The 24,147-nt window shown below is 41.4% G+C and overlaps 1 protein-coding gene across 1 annotated transcript in view; it reads left to right on the plus strand.

Moving 5' to 3' along the window:
* NPTXR (neuronal pentraxin receptor) overlaps positions 1-24,147 on the plus strand; it is an 82,879-nt gene that overhangs the window by 34,848 nt on the left and 23,884 nt on the right. The window contains exon 2 of the mRNA XM_089674294.1: positions 21,921-22,152. Within this exon, the coding sequence (XP_089530420.1) occupies positions 21,921-22,152 (232 nt within the window). The remainder of the gene's footprint in view (positions 1-21,920; positions 22,153-24,147) is intronic.

A 24,147-nucleotide genomic window follows, 5' to 3' on the forward strand; every position in this document is an offset into this window, starting at 1 on the left:
GATTCTTTCAGCTATACAAAACAAAATTAACTGATCTGGTATAACACAACTACTTTGCTATACAGCACATTGAAAAGTGAATAGATATTAAAGCGGAGCTCCACCCAGAAGGGGAAGTTCCGCTTTAAGGCTTTGTCCCCTGCGCCTCATTAAGGATTGGCACCTTGGGGGAGCGGGGGGGTGGGTTGGGGGGCTTGCTTGCAGGACTTTTGGCACACTTTCAGAAAAACACACTAAACTGCCTGATCCAATGATGGAAGTCTGAGGGTACACTGCGCTGCACCAGAAACTGCAGCAGATTGGTGTGAAAGCAGCCTTAGTGTCCACCAGACCCCGTACCTTCAGTTCAAACCTAAACTGTACTATTATAAAATAATCCTGTTATTCGTTCATTATATTGGCCAAATGCTGCAGCCATTTTTATTGTCAATTGCATTCTCATACCAAAATATAAAATGAAAAAAATGATATATGATACATAATATTGATTCTAGCAACCTTCTGATATGAATAGGATTAGTGGTATTGTTTTACAAATAAATATAATTACAGAGATGATACCTATCTCTGTGTAAATGTAGCCCTAAATCATTTATGTCTGCATAATGCAATTGTATACAGATTTATCCATCAAAAATAGGCTCTGAATGTATGTTATTTATTGCAACAATCCTGACTTTTAAAGATCTGTCTGGAAAATGTGGTTTTCATATCTGACTAAATTTATAGCAAAAAACAGGCTGCTACATACAACAGGCTTACAAAGACTAATTGTAATTGTTTATGATACACAGTGTGTCAGAAAACAAAAAGTGGATCTGAACAGGAAAAAAAGGCAGCTTTCCTATGTTATAGGAATAATGTAAAATGTTAATTGTGTCTATGTAGTACTTTGAAAAATGTACATTATGTCTGGAATTGTACTTCTTGGTATGTGAAGGTGTCTAGGCACCTCTGAACCTACAACCTCAGAGCTGTATATCTGCAGTGAGAGTGCTCAGGCGTTGCTGCCTCTGACTGATAGTCTCAGGAGATTTGAAGTGTGATTTAGTGATTTCACTCCTGAGCTGATTTCTGTCCTTGTTCTCTGAAGCCTCTACCAAGATGGCTGCCTCCATACAGAGACACAGTGTAAGACAAGGCATGGCAAGTCATTAATGGGGAAAAGATCACAACCACTAAGTGCAGTGTTAAAAGCAGTGCAAATGGAAGATCTTTTGGCTGTGGCACACGATAGAGAGGAACGGTTCCACAAAACGTGATTTTATTGGACTGAATTCACTTATTTATCTGAATATCGGGATATTTTGGGTTCCCAACTGTGACATCTTTGGCTCTTCCCTTAGTGGTGATGCCAGCAAACCCAACAGAATTCCTTGGGCCTGGTTTTACTCAAGCCAAACACATACTATTTACTTTTTATTTACCCCCCCTCATCACCCCTCCTCCTTTTTTTAATTTTCCCCAAACCCTACCTTTCTTCTCTTTCTCTTCCTTTCCTTTCTTTCTTGGCCTTTCTCTGACCATATTGAAAAGTTATACAAGATCTATGTTTGAGGGCACTGGATGAGGTAGGTTACACTGCTATGGTGTTTGAGAGTTTAGTACATATGCATTATCTACCTATTGTAACTGTCCTCTATGCTAGCCCTTCTGTGATGGTACTATTGATGTTTTCACTTTTGTATGTGTAACTTGCTCATTGCGCATACCGTTTATTGTTTTTGGACTCTGCAGGCCCAGATCATTTTTGTATGACTTGTAAATAAAGAATAAAAAAAAAAAGCAGGGCAAATACTTCTTCCTAGTAAGAATTGTATTTATTGTACTTTTAATATTACATCTAGTCCAGCCTTCTATATTTATACTTTTGTAGAAAGACATTATCAGAAGCATCTAAAAAGGAATTACAGGCAATTTTGTTTCCATCACGATTAAAGCCCAACTACAGGTAACTAAAAAATTTTCCCTTGTAGCGGGTTTGTGCCTACACTGCTTGAGTTGACTTCTCATTTTGGTCCAGGGGAACAACAAAAGAAAAGGATTTACTTACTCGATCCTATGCCCCTCCCCCAACTAGACTGATCCTAGCAGATTCTTCTCCCCTGTTGTCAGGAATGGACCCGCCAATAGTGGTGGGACTCACCTGCCTTGTGGGTTGCAGTACCAGGACTGGCCAGCGGGTGCTCTCAACAACCAGAGGCTCACTCCGGCAATTAGCCACCACCTGGGGCCGATTGCAGGTGGTGTATTTAAGGGATGGCCAGACCTGCAGTCAGTGCCTTGTTGTACTGTTTGCTTGGCCCTGGTTTCCTGATCCTGTTACTTCTGTCCTGACTCTGCTTGAACTCTGCCTGTACTGACCTCGGCTAGTCCTGACCACTCTCCCGCCTGCTCCTGGTACTCCGTTTGCCCGTTTGCTACCGACCCGGCCTGTCTGACTACTCTTGTATTGTATGTTTGTTATCTGTTGGAGGTTTGGTTCAGTTTGTTTGCACTGTGTTTATGTTTAGTTTTGCACTGTGTTTGTATTGTTAATCTTAATAAATTATATTATTTACTATATCTGAAGCCTGCGTTTCCCTGTGTCAGTCCACACACTTCTGGTCTTACCCGCATTCCTGACACCTGTGCTCCAGCAGTCTAGGGTTCTGGTGTCATCAAGACCAAAGCAGGGTTCATAGCTCTGCATTGGACATGATGATACCATGGGACAGTCCACTGCTGGATCATGGGGGTGCACCATTTGCCAGAGTGGAGGATCAGGTAAGTAAAACTGTTTGTCCACTCCTCTAGTCAAAAACAAGTTATTAACTGTTGCAGTGTGGGTGCAATAAAGTGTTTACTGTTTGTAACAAGCAGTGCACATTAAAATAAGGACAAAAGCTTAGCACAAGTTAGTGGTGGGAATAAAAAAAGGAAGCCAGTAAAAAGGATTGCTATACAAATCCTAAAGATCTCTATGGTAGTTTGCATTGCAGAGCTTATGGGTGCCACAATACAGTCCCACAGAACAGTGCACATTAATTGTGGCCATGTACACTGCTCTATGTACACCACAAATGCCATATTCCCTAGCCCATCTCTGGAGAGAGCAAGAGAGCTTGGCTACATTCTTACATATGGTTGAACCATAGAGAACAAATGTAGCCCCCTATAAAACAAAGTCAGATCCCAGCAGCAAAGTAAAGGAGTTTGGAAGAGGCTGAGAGCAATAGAAGGTACTTTTTGAGTTAGGAATACATACTTGAATACATTTGTTTTTTATAAACCAGAGTTTAGTGTCAATTTAAGTAAAGGTTGGGAGCCCAAGCCTCTTATATCATTTTTGGTGTGAGAGCAGCTGTAAATAAAACTGAAGACTAGTAAAATAACAGCTTAGCATCTTCCAGCCAGCAGTAAGCATATATGCAGGCTCTCGGCGGGTGGGCCTTAATATATGTGTACCAAAGTGTAAACAATGCTGTGCCAAGAACGTGCGTCCTGAGCGCTCTCAACACAGTTACCGAAGGGTAATGGAAAGCTTCTGATCTCCACCTGTGATCAAGAGCTTTCTGATCATGTGACCGCTGTGACAGCCAATCACGGTGGTCACATGACCAAAATGCCCTCCTCCTGGTGTTTGAAACCTCTAAATGGGCTGGGAGGTGCTAGCGGAAATAATGTACCTGTAATTAAGTGTATTCTATGTTCTGTTGGCTGCTGGTTAGTACCATATTCTTCCCCTTAGTGGTGCTGGATACTCCCCATAGCTCAGATCTTGCGGCACTACGAGGATGAGAGGCTACACCTGTAAAAGATTATACCATTCCTGCTCCCATTCCTGTCCTGTTGGCTATTTACATAACTTGCAGCATTTTGTTTCCCAAAAAATGCAAGGCATTCTGTGAATGGAGGAGACTGGTCCTGTCATTCACTAACACGTCCTCCATTTTCAGAATTCATTGCATTCCAGGATATAATACCATGAGTTTTGTGAGTGGCCACACTGGCCAGCAGTCATTAGGACCAGGGATACACTTTGTTAGAATAACGTTATTAGAATTGTGTGGTACTCAAAAAACAATTTACTATGAAAAATATTTGTAAAAATATATATTTTTTAAATATATTCTTCAGATTTTTTTAACATATAAAAAAGTCATTTTAACATTTTTACATATATTTGTAAACTTATTCCAAAAATGTAGATTTGTATTTTTAAAGACATACAGTATATTTGAAATGTATTTTTACAAATATTTTTCATATACTTTTTAATAAAAACACATTTCAACGTGCAGTATATATATATATATATACATACATATATATATACATATATATATAAATATATTTTGAAATATATGGCCAAAATTGTAGCATTTCAAATATATGTCATTATATTTGGAAGAATATTTTTAAAATATATTCCAAATATGTTTTTCTTCCATGTGGGTCTGCAGCTGACATTTTCCTCATTACCGACTTGCTGTGCCTTGTTCTGCATTGTGTCTCTGTGTGGAGGTGGACATCTTGGTAAACGAAAGGCTTTATTCCTCGTTTCAGATAGAGAATGGAAAGCAGCATAGTAGTGACATCCCAGAATCTCCTGAGACTAGCAGTCAGAGGCAGCAGTGCCATATTGTATATCTCACACTACAGATATGTAGCTACGAGGCTGTAGGCAGAAAAGTGCTTAGACACCTTCACATACCAAGAAGAGCATGGCTATAGGAGGAATTATAGAAGGAACTCTAAACAAAAGATAGATAATCACATTTCTAAATGCACCCTATAACATAGCAAATCTGAGTTCAGGTCTAATTTAATGCACTCGCTCTGGAGTACATTTAGGACCTACAGTTTATTGCTATAGATAAGGGAACTCTCTGCAAAAATATGACCCCGTACTCTCCATTGAGGCAAAATTATTTACCATATCTAAAATCACTGTACACTTTTTTTAGGGTTAAAATGCATGGAATATTTCTTAAAAATGAGAAAAAACAACCTCTCCTTTAACCACTTGCCTACAGGGCACGTATACCCCCTTCCTGTCCAGACAAATTTTAAGCTTTCAGCGCTATCACACTTTCAATGACAGCTGCGTGGTCATGCAACACTGTACCCATATGAAATTTTTATCATTTTTTTTGAGACAGATAGAGCTTTCTTTTGGTGGTTTTTAATCACCTCTGGGTTTTTTATTTTTGCTAAACAAACCAAAAACAACTGAAAATTTTGAAAAAAAATAAGTTTTTTCTTAGTTTCTGTTATAAAATTTTGTAAATAAGTGATTTTTCTTCTTCACTGATGTGCGCTAATGAGGCTGTAGTGATGGGCACTGATAGGCTGCACTGATGGGCACTGATAGGCGGCACTGATGGGTACTGAAAGGCAGCACTCATATATGGCACTGATAGGCGGCACTAACTGGCACTGTTAGGTGGCACTGATAGGCAGCACTGATAGGCGGCACTGACTGGCACTGATAGGCGGCATTGACTGGCACTGATAGGTGGCACTGATTGGCAGCACTGATAGGTGGCACTGACTGGCATTGATAGGTGGCACTGACTGGCACTGATAGGTGGCACTGAAAGGCAGCTCAGATGGGCACTGATATGTGGCATTGATGTGCACTGGTAGGCACTATGTGGCATTGATGTGGGACTGATGGGCACTGGCAGGTGGCATTGATGAGCACTGACACCTGGCATTGATGAACACTGACAGGTGTCACTGATGGGGCTACACAGATCATCAGGGCACATACATGTATATGTCCCCTCTGAGGAATGCCGATTACCGGCTCTCCTCTCCTCGCGAGCTGTCAGCGTGACAGCTCGTGAGAAGAGAAATGCCGATAACCAGCATTTCCTTATTTACATGTGATCAGCTGTGATTGGACACAGCTGATCACATGACAGAGCCGACATCTTTGGCTCTTTCTGTTGATCTGTGATTCGCTGTGTCTGAGGGACATAACGCACCACCGATCACTGCGCTGCGCCCCCCATGGAGCCATGCACGCGCGGTTAGAGTGGGAGGACATCATATGACGTCCTCCCAGAACAAGAGAACCACCTTGCGCCCGTCATTTCCTTATATGGTGGGCGGGAGGCAGTTAATAAGAACATAAACAATGATATTCATGGGAAAATACTGTCGGGAAGGATGCACTAGTTGTACTAGATAAAGTATAACTAAAGGAATACCTTGTTTTTTTTCAGATCTGCATAGAGTATAGGGTTATAACCATTACCAGGTTTTCATTGCTGTCTGTGTCCCCATTAGGAAAGTGAGAATTTTGAGTTGCTACCAAAACAAGAATAAGGGTAAATCTTGCAATGAGGAAACTCTGTCCCGTAACGCCAAGTGCAAAGGGAAGCTTATGGTAAAAAAGAAAAAACAAAGTGATTTTCTTTTTTTGAGTGGGCAGCATCAATAGCATGGGTGCTCAGGAGGCTGGCAGATTTATCTTTTTAAACAGAAAAAAAAATGCATGCTCCTCCAGAACTACACAAGTCGAACACAGCAGAAATAATAATTAATGGTGAATGCGCTTGTATGCTTGATTTGGTGAGCTGATATTATTCAGGGAGGACTGTATGCCTTTTTCATGGATTGTTTACTAGCCAATACATGGATTAAAACCCAGCAGATTGCAGAAGTGAATTAGGAGAACTGCCAGGAGAGTATAGAGGGGCCAACATTTCTGTCTGGCCTACTGTCTACTGTTAAACCTTTGCCTATGTACATTTCTCACAGGCCAACAATGAGTATGCCATCTGGAGATGTGGAGAAAAATGAACAAGCTGGAGCTGTCTGTGTGCTCTGTCTTCAGCTGACACTCTGCATGGTCCTGATGCCTGAACATCCTGGAAGGAACAGCAGCACATTGTAGCTAGAATATCAAACTCCCTGTGGAGTGTGGACAATGTAGACTTTTTGCTGATCCCACCACCACCCAACTGCACACCATTTAGGATTTCAAGATCCAAAAAACATAATATATATAGCTTTTTTTTATTTGATGGATCCCATTAGGATATGCTATAGCTTGTGGACTCTCAGTCAAAATGGAAATATATGTTCCTAAAACTTAGGTAAACCACTGCAGCTCAACCTTTTGTCTTCTAGGACAAACCTGCTGAGTAAGTATAGTAGCACTCTTTACATGGCTGTTTTTTTTTTTTTAAGTATAACTAAACACTATAACTAAAATGTCATGTATCCTGTAACATATGAATGTATTTTTAGAAGTCATTATCAATAGGGATGTATCGATACCGGTATCGGTGCCAATACAGAGTATTTTCATGAGTACTTATACTCGTGAAAATGCTCCTGATACCACAAACTAATACTTTACAGTGCTATATGCATCAATACAAAATTTAAAAAATAGCATGCGATTTGGACAGGAATATGATTCCTGTTCAAATCATATGTGGTTTCCCCACTGCTCCTGTGTGAACCCAGGCTTGTCATTGCCCGAGTTCACACAAGAGTGGTGCGGGAACCCTCCTTGTAGGCATCCCATGCTGAGTGTCAGTGGTAGGAGAGGAGAGAAAGTGGAGAGGATTTTGAAATCCACGCCACTTTCTTTTCTCTCCTTGCAGCAATGACAGTTGGGGCTTGACGGCATCTAATAGGTCAGCTGCTCTAGTATCGGTGCATCCCTAGTTATTATCATGCTCTAAGTCAGCTGAAAAAGAATGATCTGCGGTCTGTTACTGTGTTCTCTTGGGCCCCGTGCACACTATGACATGTCAAGTATATGCACATTTTTGTCATGTTGTCTTGCTACATGCATAGGGCAACCCATTAATTTCAGTGAGCTGCCTGATGTGCAGCAAACACAGCAAAGTAGCTCTTGCACCTTCTTGAACTTCGGCCTGAACATGTTTTTTAATCGCGCATTTCGCTGCGTCTGTTGTGCATTTTTAACAATAAATGTTTCATGAATATGCACAAATTCTGCTATTTTGTGCTGGTCCACGCACTGATATAGTCAGGGGCGGACTGACAACGCATGGGGCAATAGGGGATCATGGGGCCCCCCGTGTCCTCGCCCACACCCAAAAAAGCCTATGAAAAAAACAATGAAAGGTACCAGGGGAATCTCATGGGGCCCCCTACTGTCCCCGGGCCCTCAGGCAGTGCCCGTGTGCTCGAATGGTCAGTCTGCCCTTGGATATAGTATAAATGCAGCCTTAAAGCTTAAAGCAGAGTTCCACTTACTCTGTAAAAAAATAAAAGTCAGCAGCTACAAAAACTGTAGCTGCTAACTTTTAAAAAACAGCCACTCACCCAGGGGAAGACTGACCATTCGAGCACTAGGGTACTGTCCGAGGGCCCGGGGTCAGTAGGGGGCCCCATGAGATGCCCCTGGTATCTTTCATTGGCTTTTTCATAGGCTTTTTGTATGGGCAAGGACACAGGGGCCCCATGATCCCCTATTGCCCGGGGGCCCCATGAGTTGTCAGTCCGCCCCTGCACTCACCTGTCCCACGATCCCGCGTATCCCCGCCGCAGCCCTTTTCACCGGCCGTCCTGTACTCCAGGAGGACAGCATCTTCAGTGTGGGCACTCAGCTGTGACAGCTTGCAGCTTCACAGCGTGGTGCCCACTGCTCATGTACGTGTAGCGCTGCACTAACTGAATGGCCCTGTCGTCTTCTCGTACCTGTCACATGTCCCACAAGACTTCGGGGAGGGAGGGTAGGAGGACGACTTCCACTTCCGAACGCCTAGGCGATCGCAGCGGGAGTGGGAGAGGGTACCTGTCACATTCGGGTACCCGTCCTCCCTCCCCCCCGCTCCCCAAAGGTGCCAAAAGTGGAACTTCCCCTTTTGGGTGGAACTCTGCTTTATTGATTCAAAGGTTGTCCTTCCTGGATTCTAATAACGTCAGATGAAGTTGAAAGATTTGACAAATTATATATTTGACATTTTTTAGATGTATGTTACTGTATGTGAACACTACAGCATCACTGGGCTTTGCCGACTAGGGGGGACCAACATGTAGCAACACATAATTTCCTCACCCGTATTCACACTCAAACCGTTTAAATGGCAGTAAGCAGATTTTTCCCTAAGGTAACATTAACCAATTTGTGTCAAGAGCAATTTTTTCATTTTTTACATGTTAAAATCTGGGCATCTTCACGATACCATAAAAAAATTCACTTTTACTAAAAGTTGTGAGTCGGCTGAGAAAACAATACCAGGCTTACGACTGCTGCTGTAGCCATGGTTTTGTTTTAACTACTTGAAGTCCACACACTACTGATACAAGTACATTTTAAACATTCCCTGCAATAAGGACTTTTTATGACATACTCCATAGGACCTGCTCTAGTCTAAAGGTATACAGACACCACAGAAATGTGCTGATTAGGATATTAAGATTTGCTCAGGTGTTATAGCAAAGGTACACTTTTGAGGTCATAAATGTGAAAGAGAATTTAGTGAAGCAAACAGCTATTTCTGTAAAACACAGAAAAGAATGAATCTGCAATGTAAGTTAAAAAACCTTGCAATTTAATTACATTGTAGATCACCTAAAGGGGAATCGTTTTTCTCAGCAACACTAGAGCTATACTTTAAGAGAATGCTTATTCAAATATTGCAGCTTACCGATCCCTAGATGTGGTGGCTGCATTCAGTTTTATTTTTTTGGCTTTTATTTTGCTCAGCTCCACTTGGTGATCCTGCCAGGAATACACTTCCTGTCCCAGGGTGACTCACACATCCTACTGTATTCATTGAGGAGCTTTATTGTCACCCTAGGACATGACTACTGAACACCTCCCTCTCTACTCCTTTAAGTAACATGGGGGGGGGGGGTTGCAGTCCACAGAGGCAGCTGGGAACAATAATAACTAATAACAATCAGCACAGACAGAGACTTAGAAAGTTATCAGGTCACAAGATTTTTGGCACGATCATCACATATTGAACACATATCGTATATAATACAATGGGATTATATGTCGATTTATAGCATGTCAAAATATAAAATCCTATATTTATTTCCACATTGTATATTAGTAATTTCTAGCCAATTCCTATTACTCTGAACGATCTTGTAAACTTGTATTTTGAAGATCCCCATATATTTACTCCCTGGAATTCTGTGACATCTATTCACTATGCCCTATGAGTAGGCACTGCTGTGTCACACATTTCAGAGAGCCTGCTCTTTAACAAACCAAAAGGAAGCAAATATATAAGTATATTAGTTGGGTCCTTTCACGTGGTCATGTCCACTCCATTCAGCAGAGAATCCATGAACAGATCTCCTGCTGAACTGGTGCTGATTAGGATGGGTGTCATTTTTGTGCCTTTTCTTTTTTTGTACACATTTTGACAACGGACGTTGGAGGACCTGCTATGACTTTATGGGTCACTGTATTTAAATGTCTGTATATATCAGGCTACCTCTAACCTGTCACATTTGAGTCTGGAAAAATTAAAAAGGATGCAGTCCTTTTCCTTCTATTCCTTCCGAACCTGGACAGACTCAGAGCTTCTAATCAGGTCTGACTGAAAAACTGACAGGTGGACCTGATCAGAAAGCCTTTATGAAGAGAAACTTAGGCCCCTTTCAGATGGGGCGGACCCATCAGCAGAACTGCTTACTCAGCGGGGAATCTCTACTTATCCCCGCTGAGCAAGGGGACTACAGGTCTATGTCTGCTCTGCTGATGCAGAGCGGACACAGACACAGCCCACTGTTTTCTATGGGGCGGTCAGATGGAAATGACCCCACCAATCCAACTGTTTTTAGCATACAGGATGGGCTCGGATTTCCGCTGACACCCACCACTCCATAGAGCTATGGATGATCCGATCGGGTCTGCCTGTCAGTTTTTCAGACTGGACCCGGAACATGAGTGTGAAAGGGTTTACATACACTTTCTTGTGGTAAATTACTTGTACAAACTACATTTGCTGTTATTAGCAGAGTGATATATTTTATTATAATATGCAATTGATTAGTAAAGGACAAGTAAACCTAATGTGGATTTCTTGTATTAGAAAGCTATATGGAAGATATCTCCTTGTCTCTACGTAAAATTTATTTTAATATTTGATATCAAATTTACATTTGCTGTTTAGCTTAGGGGTGTCATTTGCTGTATGTAATTGGTTAGTTCCGCCAAACACTTTTTATAGCTGTTAATTCATATTTTTACAGCCTAGTGCTGTATAGAAAACAGCTTTAAAGTGGTTCTAAAGCCTTAAGGTGCTTAAAGCAGAGCTCCACCCAAAAGGGGAAGACAGGTTCCCCGAATTTGACAGGTTTCCGCTCCGATCGCCTAGACAATCGGAAGTGAAAGGTGTCCTCCCTTCCTACCTCCCCGTAGTCTTTTGGGACAAGTGACAGGTCCCAGAAGACTACAGGACCATTCAGGAAGCGCAGCGCTATTCACGCATGCGCAGTGGGCACTTGGCTGTGAGGCCACAAACTGTCACAGCCGAGTGCCCACACTGAAGATGCCAGTGCCCAGGGAGAGAAGACGACCGGTAAAATGGGCTGCAGAGGACACACAGCGGGACCGAGGGAGTTTTTTAAAAGTCAGCAGCTACAGTTTTTGTAGCTGCTGACTTTTATTTTTTGACAGCGTGAGTGGAACTCCGCTTTAAGGTGCTGCAGGATTACCACAAGCCCACCCCACCTTTATTCTTACCTAAGCCCAATCCGATCCTGTGATGTGCACAAGGGTAGTATATTGTTTCTCACTGTGCAGACTGATATCAGCGGGAACATTGGCTCCCACATCTCCCGCTGCTATCAATCAAATGATGTGACAAGGGAGTGGGGAAGGATGGGGCCAAGCCGCATGGTCTGTGTCAATAGATGAAGACAGGATGGCTCAGGATGGAGCCAGCAGGGGTACCCCATTGAAAGCTGCTTTTCATGGGGGCACTTGCCGAAGTGGAGGAGTCTCTACTGTCAGCAGGGGACCCCAGAAGAGGAGAATTGGGGATCTAAATCATACCATTCAGACAAAATCTTCCAAATGAAAACATGAATTAAAGTAATATTAAACCTTCTTTTTTTTTTTTAAATTAAATTAACAAACATGGTATACTTACCTGCTCTGTGCAAAGGTTTTTCACAGAGCAAGTAAGTATACCATATTTGTTATTTTAATTTTAAAAAAGCAGGTTTAATGTTACTTTAATGCATGTTTTCATTTGGGAGAGTTTTAGATCATGCCAGTATTTACCTAAGAGTTGATGTCTAATTTGCCAAACCTAAAATAATCCAATTTTTGGATTAACAATCACAGGCAGTCTCTTACATTCTGCAGTAGAATTCTTGATACAATGATACATGTAAGGAATACAAGGAATGATATACAAAGAATAGGGAATGCAACGAATACAAAGGAATGATACAACATTAAATTCCTTGCCTGAATGATCATCCAGGCCAATTAGTTATTTTCAGCACCAACAAGACAGTACTGTTTTTACAGACCAGGTTGAGTCAGGTGGATCCTGCAAATCAGAATTGACCGATTCTTTCACCAAACTGAAGGTAGGCATTAATTTTAAGGGTTTAAATGAGTGTTAGAAATTAAAGAAGTCGGTGAAGCATTTTTTATATGTACTGCTCCCTTAACAAAATACAATTTATTGTAGATTTGGGACCCCTTTAACAATTTTCTGAAAGCTATGGATCTCCCTCCAGAAATATTCACAACTTTGCATGCAATACAGTATGTACTTTATCTGAATTTTGATTGCCTCGTGCATACGGGACATACACAAATTTTGAATAAAGTAAACAATCTTAACAAAAAACATTCCTATTATAGAGTGGCACATTATGGCAGTTGTGCAGAGAACGATGATACAAATTTAAATTGTAAACATGGAATAACTACGAGTTAAGAGACATTTGGCGGTCGGCACTATAAGCCGTGACAAGGTGTGTTTTCTTTCATTTCTTTCAATGGGAAACCATTGATTGAGACAAGGGAGAGGGTTATATAGTGAATGCAAATGTTATTTTTTTTATCTGACCCTCATAGACCCCCTGAAACCCATCCATGGACCAATTAGGGGTCCACGGATCCGTGCTTAAGAACCCCTGATTCAGGGAAATAATAGCTCAGTGTGAAAATACTTAAAGTGATTCTAAAGTCTTGTTTTTTTTTTTTTAATAACAAACATGTCATACTTGCATTCTCTGTGCAATGGTTTTGCACAGAGCAGCCCAGGTCCACCACCGGCACTCCTGGCCCTTCTCATCTGTCGGATGCCCCCATAGCAAGCAGATTGCTATGGGGGCAGCCGAGCAGGCACGCTCCTGAGCCACTGCTCTGTGTGTCCATTCACACACAGAGCCACGGTTTGGCCCTGCCCCTCTCCTAATTGGTTCACTGGCTTTGATTGACAGCAGCAGGAGCTAATGGCTCCCACTGCTGCCTCAGCCAATCAGGAGTGAAAGTCCCCAGAGAACCGAGGCTCTCGTGGACATTGCTGAATCGAGAGTGGGCTCATGTAAGTATTAGGTGGGGTTAGTAGGCTGCCAAACACCTAAGGATTTTTACATTCATGCATACATTCATACATACATGAAGGTAAAAATCCTTGAGCCTTTAGGACCACTTTAACATTTGTAGGGTCCAAAATAATTTAACATTCACTGAGGTGCAGAGGAATTTAAACATGCAGCATTTCTGTGTTGTTTCCTCTCTTGGGGTTTGTTCACATCATGTCCATTGAACTTCATTTTTCTGCACATCATGACGATTATTTTCTGTGTCCTGTTCAAACCACACATGTGCAGAGAAATTCAGCTCAGCGGTGTGAGCAAGCCCTTTTTCCAAAGATGAATGCAAACTGGTCTGAGGCAGCTACAGTATTTGTTTCCTCAAGAAGTGAATCTCAGCTTCAGCAACTAGATGGTGGTCTGCATTAAGCAAGTATATGATCTCCAGAACTAATAGGAAAACATGTCCTAGTGATGTAGTGATTCAGGAATTCTTCATCTTCTTGGACAGAAACCATGACCTATATATTGACAACTTATTTGATTATCCCTGTTGTCTGATTTGCCATAGAGCTAATTTGCAAATTCAAGACTTGAAATCAGACCGCAGCAAGCAAAAAAAAAAATACAATCTTAACAGACACATTAACAGCATTGTAAAACATGTAGTTTGCTTCATGGGGTTGAATCTAGAGTTTCTTTTTGAGGTCATGGTAATATTTGGGGTTCCGCATTACTTGCATTAAGGTAAAAAAACTTGTATTGTCATCTCCCCCAGCCCCTCCAAATAGTTACCTAATCCCGATCTTGATCCAGCACTGTGCCCAGGAGCCAGTGGCTCCTGCTGCGGTCAATCAAATCCAGTGAGGAGGGAGCAGGGGGCGCGGCCCAGTCGCACTGTGTGTGTCAATGGACAGCTTGGGATCAAGCCTACATATGTACCACCATAGGAAGCAACCTCCTAGGTCAGCCGAGTCGCACTGTGTGTGTCAATGGACAGCTTGGGATCAAGCCTACATACAGTGGGGATCGAAAGTTTGGGCACCCCAGCTAAAAATTTGTATTAATGTGCATAAAGAAGCCAAGGAAAGATGGAAAAATCTCCAAAAGGCATCAAATTACAGATTAGACATTCTTATAATATGTCAACAAAAGTTAGATTTTATTTCCATCATTTACACTTTCAAAATAACAGAAAACAAAAAAAATGGCGTCTGCAAAAGTTTGGGCACCCTGCAGAATTTATAGCATGCACTGCCCCCTTTGCAAAGCTGAGACCTGCCAGAGTCATGGATTGTTCTCAATCATCGTCTGGGAAGACCAGGTGATGTCAATCTCAAAGGTTTTAAATGCCCAGACTCATCTGACCTTGCCCCAACAATCAGCACCATGGGTTCTTCTAAGCAGTTGTCTAGAAAACTGAAACTGAAAATAGTTGACGCTCACAAAGCTGGAGAAGGCTATAAGAAGATAGCAAAGCGTTTTCAGATGTCAATATCCTCTGTTCGGAATGTAATTAAGAAATGGCAGTCATCAGGAACAGTGGAAGTTAAAGCAAGATCTGGAAGACCAAGAAAAATATCAGACAGAACAGCTCGCAGGATTGTGAGAAAAACAATTCAAAACCCACGTTTGACTGCACGATCCCTCGAGAAAGATCTGGCAGACACTGGAGTTGTGGTACACTATTTCACTATAAAGAGATACTTGTACAAATATGGTCTTCATGGAAGAGTCATCAGAAGAAAACCTCTTCTACGTCCTCACCACAAAAATCATCGTTTGAACTTTGCAAATGAACATATAGACAAGCCTGATGCATTTTGGAAACAAGTTCTGTGGACCGATGAGGTTAAAATTGAACTTTTTGGCCGGAATGAGCAAAGGTACGTTTGGAGAAGAAGGGGCACAGAATTTAATGAAAAGAACCTCTGTCCAACTGTTAAGCATGGGGTTGGATCAATCATGCTTTGGGGTTGTGTTGCAGCCAGTGGCACAGGGAACATCTCACGAGTAGAAGGAAAAATGGATTCAATAAAATTTCAGCAAATTTTGGATGGTAACTTGATGCCATCTGTGAAAAAGCTGAAGTTAAAGAGAGGATGGCTTCTACAAATGGATAATGATCCTAAACACACCTCGAAATCCACGGGGGATTACATCAAGAGGCATAAACTGAAGGTTTTGCCATGGCCTTCACAATCTCCTGACCTCAACATAATTGAAAATCTATGGATGGACCTTAAAAGAGCAGTGCGTGACAGACAGCCCAGAAATCTGAAAGAACTGGAAGACTTTTGTAAGGAAGAATGGGCAAAGATACCTCAAACAAGAATTGAAAGACTCTTGGCTGGCTACAAAAAGCGTTTACAAGCTGTGATACTTGCCAAAGGGGGCAGTACAAGATATTAACTCTGCAGGGTGCCCAAACTTTTGCAGACGCCATTTTTTTGTTTTCTGTTATTTTGAAAGTGTAAATGATGGAACTAAAATCTAACTTTTGTTGACATATTATAAGAATGTCTAATCTGTAATTTGATGCCTTTTGGAGATTTTTCCATCTTTCCTTGGCTTCTTTATGCACATTAATACAAATTTTTAGCTGGGGTGCCCAAACTTTCGATCCTCACTGTATGTGCCACCATAGGAAGCAGTTTTCTATGGTAGCAAATCAAGAAGAGGAGCCAGGAGTGCTGGCTTTGGGGTCTCAGAAGAGGAGAATCAGGGGTTCTCTGTGCAAAACCATTGTGCAGAGCAGGTAAGTATGACATGTTTGTTATTAAAAAAAGATGACACGTGTCCTATCGTGATGTAACGCGTAGAGAGCATGTGCGGTGACACACTTCCTGTTTCAGCGGTGATGCACTTCTGGTTTAGACGCCATCTTGGTACACCCGAGTCCCCTAGTACACCCATAGCACATGGCAAACTGCTGTACTAATAGGATTTTAATGTGAGTGTCCATTTATTTGGCGTTTTTTCATTAATAAAGCGGTATTACACTATGGAGGTCTTTCTCTTTACCCCTGTCATGCATGCCTGAGCCTATTGTGTGAAAGGGATATTTGATGCGCTGAGTTATAATCGGAGCCCGATTGGAGTCAGTGGAGTCGGTGGAGCCATAGTGTGGGAAGCCGTCTGGTTTGAGGATTACCCAAGGTGTTGTGGCCCTTAAGGGTCGATGTTAGGAGGTGAGGAGGCACTTTAGCCACTGTGGGATAAGTCACAAAGAGTGTCACTGAGAGCACTTATAGTGTGCACTGAAGATTGAAGCACTTTTTGTTGGACTGGTCACTATCGATTTTTACACTGAACGATTTTATTCAATTGTCGTTTATTTATTTTTTTCTATTTGTGTTGTTGCACCTATCACTTGATATATTAATAATGGATATCTAATTTTTGGTATATATTTCACTTTACCTGGTGTGTATACATATTGTTTTAGCAGACCAGGCATTTTTTACACAGTGTGTTGCTGTTTTTAAGCACGGCTCACTTTGTATTATTTCAAGGATTGGAGTCTCACGTTAATATTATTTATGTATATATATATCTATTTTGGGTATATATTTCATTTAACCTGGTGTGTTTATATTTTTATTGGCAGACCAGGCACTTGTTTTTGCACAGTGTGTTGCTGTTTTAAGCACGTCACTCTATATTATTTAAAAGATTGGAGTCTCACGTTTTAATTATTGCTTATTAATGTATATTTATTCACCTATATTTGTGTGTATATACACTGATTTGTTGCATTTTCACATCCTGAGGTATAGGTGATAGCAGCTGACTATTTATTAGGTAATTTCATAGTTGAGCGCAGGAGGATATTTCAATTTTAACCCCCTTCTTTATAATCCCTCCATCCATCTTAACAGTTGGGATGAGCTTTAAGTGATGATATACAGTGTTGTCCCCAATTATAACACTGTCCACAAGTTTCCACTATTATTTCCTCTGGCTACAGAGATTGTTATTTTGACAAGCAGCAATGGCTTCTTTTTTCGTAGAGCAGAACTTAAAGTGTTACTAAACCCACAACAGTAAAACTAGTCTGTATATGCAGTAAAGCATGCTTATTATGCTCACTGTGGAACCTAAGGGGTTTATTGTGTAAAAAGGCTGTTTGATCCTGTTTTCTCTGATCCTCCCCTTCTACTGTCCCAATCCATCTGCTAATAGTACAGAGCCTTGGGGCAAGCTGTACATGCTCAGTTTGGTGTGTATTTTTTTTTCTTGCTTGGGAGAGTGCATAGGATCAGCACAGGGCCAATCAGCACTATCCAGACAGAGGGTCAGAGGTTATGCAGCCTCATTGGACATTCAGAGGAGAATTAAAACTCCTACAAGCTTTAACCAGTGTTCAACTGGACACCGACAGAAGTCACAACATTGCCAGGTTTTGGGTACTGTGGGAGACCGGATATAGTGAATGCAGGGTCCTGGGTTTAGTAACACTTTATATATTTCTTATGCAAGCTCATTAATGATACATAATACTTATTACCAGATTTTAAACATTGTAAAAAACATGCATGCTTCTACATCGCGTCACTGCATTGGTTTTTATCGGATGCTTCTTAGCTATTTCCATTTCTAAACTATCTAAGTTAATTGTGGATTAATGAAAGGCCAACTCTCTAGAAATCATTGTGTAATCTGTTGTAGTTTTCTAAGCTTCAATAACAGCTGAAGTTCTTTTAAATCTCTTAGGAATGTTTTAGCCAGATATATCCAGATGACATAAAAGAAATGGGGAAATCTGTGAAAAAATGGAACAGTTAGCCAAAAAAAAGCAGTTTTGCTCTCACATGGCATACCTGAATGCCCATGGCACAAGTTAGGCACAGAGTTGCCAAGTGTGAATATTTTTATGAACAGTTTGTAAATAATAGCCTAATTGCTCCCTTCCTAAAAAGTGTGGGATTGATTTACTAAATCTGGGGCAACTCTGCACCAATCAGCTTCCTTTTTTTGTGTGAAAGCTTAGTTGAACAAGCTGAAGTTAGAAGCTGATTGGCTACCATACACAACTGCACCAGATTCTGCACTCTCCAGTTTTAGTAAATTAACACGTGTGTCTCTGTCTGTCACCTTGAGAAAGAGAGTCTTTGTGGTTTTGCTCATATGAGACTTTAGGAAACAGTCATTCTGAACATTGTTGGAGTGCTGGCTATTCTCTACACTTAAAAGTATGTGGACAGGAGCAATCATTTGTAAAAATATTCATTTACTCTTGCTTCAGTCCACGTGCTTTTACAGATGGGAGCAAGCAATTGTAAATGTAACTCTACCCTCTAAGGATTTTGGGTCCCTCTTTGTTTGCACAGCCAGGCAACATGCATTTTTAGCAGGAACTCGTAGTCAGAAAAACAGTTCTTGTGCTTGTTTTTATGTTTTATTATTATCATTTGGATAGGGATAATAGGTTATGGGATTCCCAAAGTGAGTTCAACAATATCTTATGGAGCAACTTCTCTATGTACAACTTGCAGCAAAAATGGATCCTGGACTGTACTCTCTCTGTAGTAATGTCAGTCCCCAATGGATCAGTAGTGAATATCCTTTATGATTTTAGGAGCTCTATGCCCCCATAGTAGAAAATAGCAAAGTCCCAACTTTATGCAGGAGCTCTGTGTCCTCTAGAAAATAGCAGCACACCTGGCTTCAACTAAGAATTCCTCAAGCAAGGATGAAGGATGACAGTATGCTTCCCCTCTGTAAGCTAGCTGAATATTACACTTGGCTTTGGGGGGTGAAAAGTGTAGAAAAACATTGAGGACCACTGTGACTATACTGCCTTGGCACAAGCTCCAGACTCTGTTTCCCAGGGAAATTACTTTCAACAGACTAGTAAAGCACTACCAAAACTGATCCCAGCACTTGCACATTAGCACAAGAATATCCCAAGCAGGGGTGAAGGTTGGCTGCCTCTCAGCTGGGTATTGCACCTGGCTGCCTTTTTGCTATAGGCATTGGGTGGCGATGGTAGAGGTACTCACACTGTCCCTTGAAATCCTGCTGCTCGGTAAAAACTGCTGTTCAGGTCTTCTGCTGTTCAAGTCCTTCCCTTGCATTACAGACCATCTCCTGGATGAGACTGAAGGGTGATGAAGATCCTTCTAATCAACCCTTTTCTTCTTCCTTCCTTTCTCATCTCCTGCTTGAAAGCAGAGTCCCTAGCCCCATGGTTCTCAGCACTCCATTCTGCAGCTAGCAATAAACCTTTGCCAGCCAGGCTCTTCAATATTTATGGGCAGATCTTACCACCATGCCAGCCTCCTGCCTGGGGATTGGTCAAACTCCCATGAATATTCAGATCACTGCCTCTGTACCTCCACCCACTAGCCTCTAGAGGTTTCTGGAATCTTCCAGAACCAGGGAGAGGCGACAGAGGCCTGACTTGAGCTTGAACTCCACAGAATTTGACCCTGCCAAGGGTCAAATTCTTGCTCACTTCAGCTACTTAGTGAGCCAAAACTAAATTTACCTAACTATGCACACTAGAGTATACTACATAAAAATACCCCCACCACAGCCTGAAGAGACAATATGCACAGCCAGAGTCAATGTCAGCTGACATCTTGCAAATCTCCAGCTTCACAGACCAGCCAGCAGAGGATAGAAGACAATTCTGTGGAATAGTTGTTCTGCCTCCCATTGCTTTAGCCAATGTTGTATATTAACCTTACCCCCCTGTTACCCTTCCCCCTTCTGCCACTACATTTGATTTGGCATATACACTGTCTGCACAATTATTAGGTAAGTTGTTTTTTTGAGAATTAATTTCATTATTGAACAGCTACAGTGCTCTTGGTCTTTGGCCTTTGGAAAATCTGTCTTCAGATATTTCTTGGATCAGTCTTGACGTTTCAACTGTTTGTACAGTGTTGGTCGGGTTTCAGCCTTCCTTACCTTGGCCATGTCCCTGAGCACTGAACACCTTGTACTTCTGGGCACTCCAGGTAGGTTGCAGTTCTGGAATATGACACCACTGGAGGATAATGGGTTCCTGGCAGCTTCATGTTTGATTCTTCTCATATCTTTGGCAGTTAATTTACAGCTTTCTTTCTCAACTCATTTCTTTCTCGTGACCTTGTTGACTATTTGCAACAAAACATTTAATGGTTCTGTGATCACACCCCAATATCTTTCAATTTCAAGAGTGCTGCATCCCTCTAAAAGACTTTTTACAATTTTTGACTTTTCAGGGTCAGTTAAATCTTTTTTTTTTGGTCCATTTTGCCTGAGGAAAAGAAGCTGCCTAATAGTTTATATAGCTTGGAGTTGGATAATATGCATACAAATGATGATCTGGGCAAAATACTCACTTACTTAATAATTGTGCACACAGTGTTCTTTAGCCTGTCAGTAAAAAGAATGTTCCATCAGTAAATACTCTACATCTTGTTAGTAATAATTGTCAGTGGTTGGCAACCCTGGTTTGAGATTAATATCTGCCAAGGGTCAAATTCTTGCCTTTTTTAAATATGTAGAAGTCCTTAAACTACTACATAAAACTTCTCACACCATTACTACCAAGCTTTAGTCTGTATTTCAAGCCATGTTGCTCTAAAAGAAATAATTTCAGAAAACATGCTTTTCTTGAACAGATATACAGTATAGGTATTTTCAGATCCCAGTGGTAAGTTCATTTAGTTTGATTGGACTATACTGCATGTCAACAGAATTTTTTTCTAAGGGTGGGTAATCAAAATTATGTAACTTTCATATAGCTGAGTAGGTCAAATTAACACCTGAATTTAATAGCTGAATCATTGAATAAAATGCCTTACTCCCATTAAAGGGTTAAGTTCACTTTTTTTTTTATGTTTTAGTGTATCCAAGTGGCTGCAGAATGTTATAAAATAATGCACAGCAAACTGAAATTCTTATTAATGGCATACCTTTGGACTACTTTTTTGATATAAGCCTGGGTGAATAGATCTGTCTTAAAGTAGAACAATAGTCAAAACTTTTTTTTTTCATTTTGAATTACGAGTAAGGGAGGGTTTTTCCATTGGGGAGATTTCCCTTCACTTCTTTTCCCACAGCCACAATAGAAAGTGAGAGAAAATCCCTGCAAATTAAAGGAATCTTTTGCAAAACTTGTGAATATCTCTTAAAAAGTTAATGTTTAGGAGATAACAATTTTACCTATAGGTACCGTAAGTTTTATTATAAGCCTTCATGTAGGTAAAAGTAACAAAGCAAAGTTTACTACCACTTTAAGTAACCAAAATACTATTTGCAGTAGTCCTGAGGGCTGCACATTATGTGGCAAAAGTTTGCATGTGGTCCCCAAGCTGCAAGCTAGGCACCAGCGCCACAGACAAAAATGCTCTTGATATTTACATGATTTGACAATATTATGTATATTGTATTAGCTCTGTACCATTTTTTTCTGTCTTTTGTAGCTGGAAATCCAACAGAGAGTGCACAATTTGACTGCGCCAACATCCACTTCACCTTCACCTCTTTATGGACGGGACTCCCTACAGTCCAAGTTGCTTGAGCTAGAGGCTCAACTTCTAGCCAAACTTCTAGAACTAGAGAAGGAGCAAACAACGGCTTCAGGTGAAAGAGACAAGCAGGACATAGAGAAGGAACTGAGCATCCTGCAGAATCGCATTGCGGAACTGGAACAAGGTGAAAGTCATGTAATAATGATAATTAAAACTGTATATTAAGTAAACATATTCTATTCAAAGCATCACAAGAGCAAAAATGCAATTCTATTTCATTAGGTTGTTTTAGAAATGCCGAAGACACAAATGCAAACACAACCTCAAATCAAGCACAGAAAGGATGTCAAACAAACTGAAATATGACATATGTTCAGAATATGGTGTGAAAAATGGCCTTATTTCAGCAATTTCCCATAGCTGCTATGTAAAATAAAACTGTGTTTATAAATTTCAAAAGTAATTATGTTAATAAAAAGAAAATAATACAATGCTTTTAGAACTGTGTAAAGATTTCTACATACAAAGATCCGATTCATGTGATCCGATTCTAGTGCGGACTAAAGTTGAAGTGAGTGTTCACCTTTTGCTGTATCGTATTTACTTTTTGTTATATGTAAGGTTTGTTTTGTATGTTGGTATCTTTTTTTGTTCAGATTCTTTTCTCAGTCTGTTCTTGTTATATTGTATACATTGTTTATGGGGATATTTTGGATCGCATAGGTGTGAATACTCATGTGATCCGATTCTAGTGCGGACTAAAAAAAAAAGGGTCCTGCACGTTTTTGGTGCGGTGCAAGTAGAGCCATACAAAATGTATGGCTCCAATTGCACCGCACACAAATTGTGTGATTTGCACAGGAATGCAGTGCGATATATCGCATTTACGTGAACCCAGGCTCAAGGTAGGAATTTCTGTCAGAGTTGAAACTAGTGGAGAGTCACAGGAAAATCTAAAAGAAACATTGGTGTCAAGTACCTGGTGGAAGAACAGCTTCTCTTGCTTCTCAAGTCTCCTTAGTAGTGGTGAAAGCTGATAATGAAAGCAGTGAAGGGGCACTGGGGCCTGGCAAACTGTATCAGTAGTGCAGTTATGACACAGGTTGAGCTCAACAAGCAGGGAACAGCAGTACTAGAGGAGAACGGTGCAGGGTTAGGAGCAAGAAACCATCATCAACAATGGACAGTGGCAAGGTGAGGAACACAGGTGGGCAGTAGCAGTATTAGGCAGTGAACAAGTTCAAGCTCAGAAACACAGGCAGACAAGGAGGGGAGAAGCCTGGTCATGGCGGTGAGGGAGAGCTCGATGTAACGCGCTCTCCATAAGGCAGCCGCCTGTCCCTCATTGAGCCCTGCAATGAAGGTAGAGGTGCCCGTTAAGCCCTACCTGTGAGTGGGTGCCTGCTGGACATGCAGAGCATGAGGAGACGTGTTGGAGTGGGTCGGTCGGAGCGGAGAACGGGGCGGCTAAGGACCGCTGCTGTGGGACGGCTGGAGCTTTCTGTCCGGGGCAGCAGGTTGCTAGGAGCCCAGAGTAAGAGAAGTGGCCACGTGACCTCCCGCAAGGGAGTACTGGGAGGAAGAGAAGCCGGCCGGCATTCCCAGGCAGAGGTTGACGCCGGCTCTCCCACCGACAAGCTGGAGTACAGAACCCCAAGAAAGGAACCCCGCAGGGGAATCTCCCCCTAAAAATAAAAGTAAGGGAGCAATAAAGACAGAGGGGCTGGAGAGACCAAGCTCACAGCCCAGTAAAGGAAGACCTGGAAGCCACCCCATGTGGAAGAGAGGACGGCAGGAGGGTGTGAGAGCTGAAGGAGCAATGAAATGTATTGCGTGAAATAAATGAATGAACTATACTTAAAGTGAATGTATAGGGGGAGATTACCCAGGGGAGTAGAAGTAAGGAAGAAAAAGTAATAAGAGACTGGTGGTGGAGAATTTAAAGTGATATTTGGTACTGTACAATAACTAACCCTCCCCACAGAGTTTGGATAAGTGATTCAAATTTATGACGGCATGAAAAACAAAATAGCCAAAGGAGGTGGACCCAATAGTTCCCAAACAGGTACAATTAAAAAATATATACCCACACAGGGGAACCTGACCCCAGAAAGACAACAAGGATTAAATGAAAGGATTGTGTTGGAAATCAGTATGGAAGAAAGTCCCAGACTATCCC

The sequence above is a fragment of the Staurois parvus genome, unplaced genomic scaffold (assembly GCF_062004578.1).
Source record: "Staurois parvus isolate SC_StPar_1 unplaced genomic scaffold, SC_StPar_1.0 ptg000149l, whole genome shotgun sequence".
In the NCBI taxonomy this organism is placed as follows: Eukaryota; Metazoa; Chordata; class Amphibia; order Anura; family Ranidae; genus Staurois; species Staurois parvus.